This window comes from Suncus etruscus, chromosome 6, assembly GCF_024139225.1.
Source record: "Suncus etruscus isolate mSunEtr1 chromosome 6, mSunEtr1.pri.cur, whole genome shotgun sequence".
NCBI lineage: Eukaryota > Metazoa > Chordata > Mammalia > Eulipotyphla > Soricidae > Suncus > Suncus etruscus.
Genome location: NC_064853.1, coordinates 107253431 through 107264087, shown reverse-complemented (window position 1 = coordinate 107264087; position 10657 = coordinate 107253431). Strand labels below are relative to the sequence as shown.

Sequence of the window (10657 nt, the reverse complement as noted above, 5' to 3'; positions counted from 1 at the left end):
CAGAAATCCTAAAATACCCTCAACGTCTCCTGCCTCCTAAAATTGCATCAAGGCTACCACATCCTCTGTAAACAAATACAAAACAAAAGAGTGAAGCAAAAGCACAATAGTATATTTTCATGCCTATATTAAGCCATTATTTCTTTAAAAGCTTTATTTAAGCACCATGATTATAAGCATGTTTGTAGTTGGGTTTCAGTCATAAACAGAATACCCCCCTTCACCAGTGCAACATTCCCACCACCAATGATCCCCCTCCCTCCATCCCACCTCTGCCTGTATTCACGACATTCTACTTCTCTCACTCTTTAACATTGTCATGCTAGTTGTTAGTGCAGTTATTTCCCTAACAGCCTCCACCACTCTTTGTGGTGAGCTTCAATTTGTCAGCCAGTTCTTGCTGCCTTGTCAGCCCTTAACTCTATTATCTCTGGGCCTTGTTGCAGTAATGTCTTTCTTTTTCTTTTTTCTTTTTTAAATTTTTATTGTGGCCAAAGTGAATCACAAATCGTTCACAGTAATATTTAAGGCCCAGAGTGACTATGAATGGGGGGGCATTCCCACCACCAGTGTCTTCCTATGCATTTTCATATCCCTCCATACTGGCATTTTCCTTGAATGAGAAAATGAGCCACCTTAGGAGAAATGTATCCCTTCTCCGGATGATGAACCCATTCCCTAACTCCTTTCCATCTTCCGGACTGACTCCCAAGTTTGGAAAGTTCTAATCCCAACTCTCCAACAGAGGAAGGGAGGGCGAGCTAGAGGGAGGTGTGAAGTCTTGCGACTCCCGACGTCAATGCGCACGCGCCAGACGCACCCGGAACGTTTGTGCGGCTGACTCAGGGAAGGCGAGGAGCCGGTTTGCCGGACGGACGGACCGGCTACGGGTGCCGGGCGGGCTCTCGCGGAAGTGCGTGCGCCATTGGGAGGGCCGCGGCGTCTGCTCCGGTGCCCTTGTTGCCCGGGGCCTTACGCCTAGGTCGGTCATCCCAGCCTCGGGGGCTGACAGCGGGGTGTCGTGGCGGCCCGCTCGGGCCCGCGTGACTGGGTGTCCGGCGGAATGTGGCGAACGCGCCGGGCCGCCGTGGCCGTGGCCTGGTAAGTGCGGGCTGGGCCGCGGGCCCGTTAGTTCTGGGCCCGGAGGTGCATGCAGGTCGCTCTGCATCTGCAGGCCGGGGGCTGGTGCACGGGTCCGAGGTATCTCCGAGGAGTGCCAGGAGCCCCGATCTGGCTTCCCTGGGCGCTGTTTCCATTCCTGGCTCTGGGGTCACCCGGAGATTCGGGGTGCCCGTCATTAGTGTCCTTTGGGCCCCCTCGCTGTGGCCACCCCGGCCGCCTCTTGGTCTTGCCCAAGCCCTCTGCTCCCCTCCCCTCCCCTCCCCTCCCCGGGCACCTCCTTTCTCCCCCGTGCGTCCTCTGCCCCTGCTCTGCCCTGCCCTGCCTGGCCTCTCTCGTTCCTCCTCCCCAGCCCGGGCCTTGCCCCTTTGCCTCCTGGCCCTCCCAGCGAGCCAAGGTGATTTGCAACCTTTCTGCCCTCCTGGCGCACCCGGGGTCAGAGATGGTGACTCGAGATGCTTCCTGACTGCTAGCAGCCTTTTTTTGCAGCCTTGCTTTGGGGAGGTGGAAGGGTCAGCGGGGCCACACCGCCGCTGCTGGGCAGGCACACATGCTCTGGCCATTTCTTTTGTCACTGCAGGCACCCAAATAATGAGTTGACATCCTGCTCGAGCCTGGGTGGGAGTTGCCCTTTTTTGGTATTTAGACCTATCAATCTCATCTAGGCCGGCATTTGGGAAGAAATTAGAAAAAATGCATCCAACAGAGCTGTGCAAACTAGGTTTTTTGTTTGTTTGTTTGTTTGTTTGTTTTGTCCGAAGCTCCAAACTCTAGAAATAGGCCCTTGCTGTAGTTCCTCCACATGTTATGAAAGAAGACATTTCCCTCTATTCTTTAACAGGATGGAAATACAAATCTCTTTTGGCATACCTAGTGAAGTTCATGTTTTTAACACATACAGGCTGTGGCCATCTAGAGTGTAGCAAATATTTGTATGAGTTGTTGAGAAAAAGGCATATAATAGGAGACAAGGAGATTGGTGAAAGAGTAGGTGATAACCTCTAAAGACCTATCTAGGTTAGAGACTATTTGAAGTATTTCCAAGGAGTGGAAGCCATGTGTTTCTTTTAGGTTAATGTCAGTCTCAACTCAAAATTGAAAGGCGTTCAGTAGTTACTGCTTTGAGCCAATGAGAAAAATTGAATCATAGTAATCTCAAGAAATTTTGCTTGTGGGGTAAAGCCACAGTTCTTGGGGTGGAAGGAGGTTTCTATTCCAAAGCAGCCTTTTCTTTAAAAACACGATTGTTAGTAGAATGATTAATGTACAAAAAACTTTAAAGTTAAGCTTAAAGATAAATATTCAAAACAGATGTTTGTTTATTCAGTTAGATATCATTAAACTAAATTCTTAAGTACTGTGAAGAGAGCTGTTTCAGAGTGTTGTGTTTTGATAGTGTAGGTTGGCCACCTGCAGAATTGGAAATGTGGAAATGTCAGAAGCTCCGAAATCTAGAAATAGGCCTTTGCTGTAGTTCCTCCACATGTTATGAAAGAAGACATTTTTCTCTATCCTCCAATAGGATGGGAATGCAAATATCTTTTGGCATACCTAGTGAAGTTCATGCTTTCAACACATACAAGCAGTGGCCATCTAGAGTGCAGCAAATATTTGTGTGAATTGTTGAGAAAAGGCATATAATAGGAGACAGCTCAATGAGATTGGTGAAAGAGTAGGTGATTTGTGGGAAGACTTTTAACATCACATTTGAATTTTTTTATTTCAGTTGAATATAGAAACCTATATTCATAATCCTTTCCTTCTGAATGATAAGGGCATTGATACATTTCTTTCCTAGCATACTTTGTTACAATACAAACTCAATATATTCTGGTTTTGCATGTGTAAATCTGATTTTACATTGTGTTATGTAGTAATCCTAATTTTGTACATTTAATTTTAAATTATGTACATATGAACATATTATATCTTACATTTCTATAATTAATGTGATGGTTTATATTACAAATCTAGATACAGTTCTGTAATTTGACACAGTTCTCGCTGAATCCCAGTGGAATATTTTGTATGTTCCATGGATTTCGTACATACCCATTTTGTTTAATTTATTTGTTTTAATTTGGTTTGGTTTTGGGGTCACACCAACAATGCTATGGGTTACTCCTTGCCATGCACTCAGGAATTACTCCTGGTGGTGTTCAGGGATGCTGGGCATTGAACCTGGGTCATTCAAATGAAAGACCCTATCCACTGTACAGTTGCTACATACTCGTTGCTATATACTCGTGCCTATTTTGGATACTACTTTTGGGAGTCACTTAATTTTTTTGTCATGGTTTCTATTTTTTTCTTTATCTTTTAAATTTTGGAGAATTTCTTTGATTTGTTTTCTGTTGTTACTCCTTAATTTTGTTTCATTGACTGTTGCAACTTTACTTTCTTTAAAATGCTTTTTTTTTTTTTTCCATTTTGGTGTTTAGGTCACAACCAGCAGTTCTCAGGGATTACTCTTGGCAGGCTCTAGGATGCTGAGGATTGAACCTGGGTTGGCCATGTGCAAGGCAAATGCCCTATCTGCTGCTGTATTATCACTCTAGCCTCACCCATAAACTAATTTTTAACATTTATTAAACTCCCTAAGACATTTAAATTTTGAGAGATTTTTTTTTGAAGGTATTAGGAAGGAGCAAAGCTACCCAAAAATCTTCCACAGACAGAAGGTCTGTCTTTGGGAAGACCATCCTCATGCTCTTCAGCTTAACATGCAGCTTTGGTTGGGATGCAAGTGGAGTGTGAGGAAAGGGAAACCCACCAGAATAGATGATCAAAACTGGTGTGATGTCAGACAGCAAAGCCAGATTATACTCACATTCAAATTCTATAAACTTTTGTTTTATTTTTAAGCTGTAGTTTATGATGCTCAGAGGCTTCTTCTGGCACCATGTTTGGGTATCACTCCTGGCAGTAATTAGAGGGCCATGTAGTTCTGAGGATTGAACCTAGGACAAATCATGCACTCTGTGTGGTGTTGTGTCCCTTTTTTCCCAGATTCTTTCAAGTTTGAATTACTCTCTAGATGCTCTTTCTCTCTTGCTCCCTCCCTCTCTCACTCTCTCTTTATTATAATTTAGGAAGCATGGTTACAATAGTGTTAGTCTTTATGATTTTAAAGTATAAAGTCAATGTACCTGCCCTACTGCCAAAGTGCCCAAGAGCCTCCACCAGTCTCCTTAAGTGACTTCTAGTCCCCTTCAGATCCCCTCCAAGACCCCCCCCTCACTTCCCTCACAGGCAATTTGACTAATTCTTTTGTAATCCAAGGCCAAGTGCTTATCATCCCTAGATACTGTCCTTTCCCTTGTTGTCTCACAGTATATCAAAGATGAATGAGATCATCCAGTATTTATCCTTCTCCCTCTGCTTTATTTACTTAGCATGATGTCTTCAAGTCAGGCCTATTCAAGTTACAGCAAACTGCAAGGTTTTGTCTTTTCTTTTAGTTGCATAGAATTTCCATAACGTCTTTGTTTATCTATCTGTGAACATTTGGGTTATTGCCATATACTGACTTTTGTACTATGTGCTACATATAAATAAATGTGTTCATATATATATTTCTATTTACTGTTTGTATTATGGGAGTAGATGTTGAAGTCATGAGATCTTTATATTTACTTTTTTGGAGGAATCTTCATACTCTTTTTCCATAGAAGTAAACATTCCCACCAATGTGAATGGGTTCAATTACTCTCATAAGAATGGTTAGAGATGTTAGAGCAAAATGTTATAGAGCAAGAAGATTGCCTGAAAGTAGAGAGAGCTAGAAAAGAAGGAAGCAGATATTGAACCTTGTAGTGTGTTGAATCTCCTAGATACTCTCTAGAAGTATTTTTCAGTGTGTGTGGTCAGGTTAGCCTACCTTTGTAGACTCCTTTGCCCTTCTCTTCCATGTTCAGTCTGAACTTCTGGTGTCCATCTCTCCCTTTTTCTCACTGCTTTCTTTCTTTTTTCTTAATTGCTTTATTTAAGCACATCATTACAAAATTGTTCATTGTTGGGTTTTAGTCGTAACAGTATATACCACCCTCCACCAGTGTCAGTTTCTTTCATATCTTATACTCAGCTAAGATCAAGGTTCTGCCCCCCTTTGATCTACAATTACCTGACATTGTGTCTTTGTTATTTGGACTCCTATAGCAAGCAGATTACTGTACACCAGGGAGGGACTTAGATAACAAACCATTATTTCTCATAGTTCTGGGGTCTGAGTAGTCCAAGTTCAAGGTGCTGGGTGATTTGTTGTCTGATAAGGGCCCACTTCTGATTCCTCAAGAGCCTTCATGTTGTGTTCTTACCTGGCAATGAGGATTTTCTATGCTCCCATTGCTAATATAGCTAATATAGCTTCAGTCTGTCGGGGCTCTGCTCCATGAGAACATAATAAGCCATTTTGGGGGGAGAGGATCACACTCAGTATGTCCAGGGGCTACATCTGGCTCTGCATTCAAGAATTACTCATGGTAGTATTTGGGGGACCATATGAGATGCCATCGATTAAACCCAGGATGGCCTCATACAAGGTAAGAATCTTACCCACTATACTATCTTCGAGTCCCATGTTGTTCTTTATTTAAATAATATATTAATAATTATAATATATTGTAATATTGATATATGATATATAACATATGTGTACTATGTAAATGCATATAATTATAATTCATGATATTATATAATTATTACATAACAATAAAACCATCTTTGCAATCTTGAGCTGTTTAACCTTTCTCCCTTGCTTGATTTTGATTTTCTTTCAGTGAGCTCTGCCAGTCCTTAGTGAAACACAGCTTGGGAGTCAAAGGAAGTTTACCACTACAAAAGCTGCATCTGGTTTCCCGAAGTAATTACCATTCTTGCCATCCTATCTTAAAACTCCAAAGGCCTCAAATAAGGACATCGTTTCAGCAATTCTCCTCTCTGACTAACCTTCCTTTACGTAAATTGAAACTTTCTCCAATGAAATATGGCTACCAGCCCCGTAGAAATTTTTGGCCAGCAAGATTAGCAGCAAGACTCTTAAAACTTCGCTATCTCATACTGGGATCTGCTGTTGGGGGTGGCTATACAGCCAAAAAGGTATGTTTAATGTTCCTACTGTTTTTTCAGTTATTCCACATACTGTTTTAAGATTTTTTGTAGTATAGAGGCCGGTGCAATAGCAAAGCACAGCGGGAGGGCATTCGCCTTGCACGAAAATGACCTGGGACCAACCCAGGTGCAATCCCTGGCATCCCATTTGGTCCCTAGAGCCTGCCAGGAGCGATTTCAGGATGCAAAGCCAGGAGTAACCCCTGAGTGCCACCGGATGTGGCCCAAAAAACAAACAAAAATATTTAGAATATAAATAGCTTTTTATTTAATATGTATTTCTTTAACTGTGCATTTAATATGGGTCTCTATTGTGTGCTCAGTTCTTTTAATGGTTCTAGTATGACGCTTCCCTTGAATCTTAGTTATATTGAAAGATAAAAGAGGCCAAATGGAGAGAGCTGATGGCTCAAGAATACTTAGATTTTATTCACAGCTTTACTCTTCAGAGTAGACAAAGTTTCATGGTATGCACACAACCACTACTTGGCAGCACAATCTAGTCTATTTCTGGGCCTCTCTTCCTTATATCCCAGTGCTTTTTAGAGCCAAATTAGGAAATCTGTTTGAAATAATTCTGAATATTTGTTCATATTTTTCACATTTAGTAAAGAAATAAATACTTATTATTTTGCATGAGTGCCTGCTTATAAGAGCTGAGTTCACTTTTGTTTCTGAACATTTTGAACATGATATATTAATTATATATGATTAGTATGTTTTTCATGAAGGTAGTTTTTCTTTATAGTTTCCTATGATATCAGAGCATTTGACTGGTGTATTTCTTACTTTTTAGACTTTTGATCAGTGGAAAGATATGATTCCTGACCTCAGTGACTATAAATGGATTGTGCCTGATATTGTGTGGGAGATTGATGAATATATTGATTTAGGTTTGTATCTTTTTACATGCTTTTTGGGGTTATATCTTTAGGAAAGAAAAATAGTGATATTATCATTTTAGTATGTGGAGTTTGCCTTTTTTGCGAAAAGAAATAGACTATTAAATAAAAAGTTATAATATAGGAAGGATCTATTGTTCCATAATTACCAATATAGAAAATTTTTTTTTCTTTTTATTTTTGGTGGGGTTTGGGACTGGTGAGTATGAGATGCCCCAAACATGCAAAGTGAATGCTTTGCTGTTGAATTTCATCTCTAGCCCTTATGGATCCCCTTTTTTTAATGGTACCTTATACAAAGGTATAAGCATATGTATGCTTTTAGATAGATAGATAGATAGATAGATAGATAGATAGATAGATAGATATAGATATATATGCTTATATGTGTATATGCTTTGTACATGGGGTTAATATTTTAGTTTGAGAAACTCTATAAGGCATGTGGTTCTTATAGGAAGCACATGTAACTTTGGGCATGATCTCTGACACCTCATGTCCCATGATGTCAGCACCACTGAGTATAGCCTGGTGAACCTTGAACATTACCTGGGGTGTCTCCGGCACTCCCCAAGCACTATGAAATGTGGTTGCCACAATAGTAGTAACAACTAAGGGAAGAAAATAAGAGTGAAAAAGTGAGTTAATGAAAATTATGTAGTCATGGTGAACTTCTGTTTTGCTACTTTATCTTTTGCTAACATGCTAACATTTTATCTTTTTGCTAACATCTTTTGTCAGCATTTTCCATACAGTTCACAGCCTTCTCTAAATTATTTCTCATATTGTACATTGTTACCCAGAACAGAGGCATCATGACCCACCTAATTAGCTATTTTTAATTACCTCTACTTTATGGAACCAGATTTTTTGAAAGTTTCTTCATGGTTAGCCATTGTTTCCCTTTATCTCATAATAAATTATGTGTTTGATAGATATGATTGTCAGTAAGTCATGAGAATCTCTCTTTGTTTTTAAAAATCTATTCTCTGTAACTAACTTCTTATTAGGGAAGCATCAGTTAAGGCAAATAAGAGGAGGGAGCCAGGAGCTCAACACTGCCCTAAGGTGCCAGGGTAAACCCCATCATCAAGCATGGAGCCGATGAGTGCCTAAGATCAGACTTCCCCAGAAATTGCCAGCATACAGATATATACAGCATGTGTGTCCAGAGCACTCTTGTGGACTCTTTTCAGAAGTGGGCTTACAGAACAGGATGAGTTTGGGCCTAAAAACAAGGTGGACTGTGTATGGCTCAAAGGGAAGATCAGGAGTCATCCAAGGGATGCTGAAACAGTGCAGGCCAATTTGCAACAGGAGCAGAAAGATTTTGCCTCCCAGTATGAGTAGTGTTTTAGTCAGTCACAGTAGATAACTGTCCTGGCTAAGCCACTGTTTATTCTTTCTGTGATGCCTTCAATAGGCCCTTGCATAATTAATTTCCTCACCCAATTTATTCAGTCACACATAGTTGCAGTAAAGATGCTTGTGCTAAGGTCCCAGTATGTGCCCATCAGTAGGAACAAGGATGAGGAACCTCAAGGAGAGTCAAAGATTTGACTCAGGTCCATAAGAATAAGAAGGAATGTGGGCCTGGGTTCTGAACAAGGAGGGACGCCATTTTGTAAAGGCCACAAGGCTGGCTTCTCAGTTTCTGAACAAGAGGGACACCATTTTGTAATGATACATGTTAGAATTTCTCAAGCCTATTTCCAGAAACACTGTCCCAAGCTACCTGGTAGCCTATTGGGAAAAGACACAAGGGAGCACTAGGAAGGTACCCTAGACAACAGCCAATCATTTTAAAGATCATCAAAAAGCTATAACTTCCCTACATTCCCTTCCTATATAATCTGATTCATGACCTTGGGCAGGATTCATTTTGAGAGAGATGTGTGCAAGGCAGACGCCCTGCCTGCTGCTATCACTAGCCCCTTTGTTTCTTAGGCATGTTTGCTTAGGCATATAGGGGATATACTTACTTGCTAAATGCTTATGCTCACAACACTTTTTTTAAAATTTTGGGCCATACCCAGCAGTACTCAAGACTTATTCCTGACTGCTCAGAAATCTCCTCTGGTGATGTTTAAGGGACCAGATGAGGGGGGTGATAAAGCTTGGGTCAGTCTTTTGTAAGCACCTTACTCGTACTGTCCACTCTTCTCACAGCACTTTTCATATGTAATTAAACATAATTGATGAGAGTTTTAGGCACATAATATTTTTCTGGTATTTGGGCCAAGCCTGACATTGCTTACTCCTGTCAAGAGTTACTCCTGGCCCTGCACTAAGGGATTACTCCTAGCAGTGCTCAGGGGACCATATGGGATGCTAGGGATAGAACCTAGGTTATGCAAGGAAGCAGTCTATCTGAGCGCTGCCAGGTGTGACCCAAAAACAAACAAACAAACAAAAACAAAAATTAAGAAATTAAAAATTAGGAAATAGAAAATATTTATGACTCGTAGAATATCAGGATAATACATTGCTTCATGTATATGTAGCAATTTTAATAGGGAGAAAATAGAAAACATTGTTTAATGTTGATTATGTAAGTTTATTAATGTGTTGTTAAATTCTTACTCTGAGAATATATATTTTTTTCTTTAGAGAAAATTAGAAAAGCCCTTCCTGACTCAGAGGACCTTGCAAAGCTGGCACCTGATCTTGACAAGATTGTTGAAAGTCTCAGCTTATTGAAGGACTTTTTCACCACAGGTGAGGAAAGATTTGTGCTTGATCTCTTTTCAGATGTTGGGAACCACTGAAAATAAAACAAGGGCCTTGGTGAAGGGTCCCAGGCACAATGGTGGTAGTAGATTGAGGTAACAACTATATAAACCAAAACCATAAATGTCAGTACTAATGTAACCATCACCCAACCATCACCAGTTTTTAAAAGTGTTTAAAATAACTTTCTTGGGACCAGAGAAATAGTATGGGGTTAAGGCACGGCCAGCCCTACTTTGATCCCTGCAACACAAATGGTCTCCTGAGTGATTCCTGAGCATAGAGCAAATAGTACACCCAGAGCACTGCTGGATTGATTTACAACTCTAATGATTTCCATTATAGTTCATTATCAGTAATAAATAAATACAGTGGCAAAAACTTAAGAGGAAAACTTCAGGTGATCCTTGACTTAAGTTTTATTGAAGTGCCCTGGGTGCAAAAATGAGTGATACATGTTCAGTAGAAACAGATCTTCTTTCGGCCAGTGGCATGTGCTAATGCTGGACAGTCGCAGTGAGCCATGCTCTCACAGAGTGACCAAATAACACTCTACATTATGCTGTGTTGCCAAAATTTTTGACATAAGCTATTTTCAGTTTGTTTTGGATTAATGTAGTTTAATGCCCTTTTAAAATGAGGAAGATTGTACTTAGCCATAGTTACTTGTCTGTTCACACAGATATTTCGGACTAATAATGACAGATTTTGTAAAAGAGATAAACACAAAGCTTTACACAGCAATTAAAAATTTGTTTAGCTGAACAAAATAAAAAATTTGTGAGAAATTTAACATA

At 40.4% G+C, this 10657-nt stretch overlaps 1 protein-coding gene across 4 annotated transcripts in view; it reads left to right on the top strand.

Moving 5' to 3' along the window:
- The first annotated feature begins 902 nt into the window (after positions 1-902).
- OPA1 (OPA1 mitochondrial dynamin like GTPase) overlaps positions 903-10657 on the top strand; it is an 88605-nt gene continuing 78850 nt past the window's right edge. For all 4 annotated transcript variants that reach the window (XM_049775925.1, XM_049775924.1, XM_049775923.1 and 1 more), the window contains exons 1-4: positions 903-1101; positions 5898-6216; positions 7025-7121; positions 9741-9848. In XM_049775925.1, coding sequence (XP_049631882.1) covers positions 1064-1101; positions 5898-6216; positions 7025-7121; positions 9741-9848 — 562 coding nt within the window. In that variant the 5' untranslated portion in view covers positions 903-1063. The remainder of the gene's footprint in view (positions 1102-5897; positions 6217-7024; positions 7122-9740; positions 9849-10657) is intronic.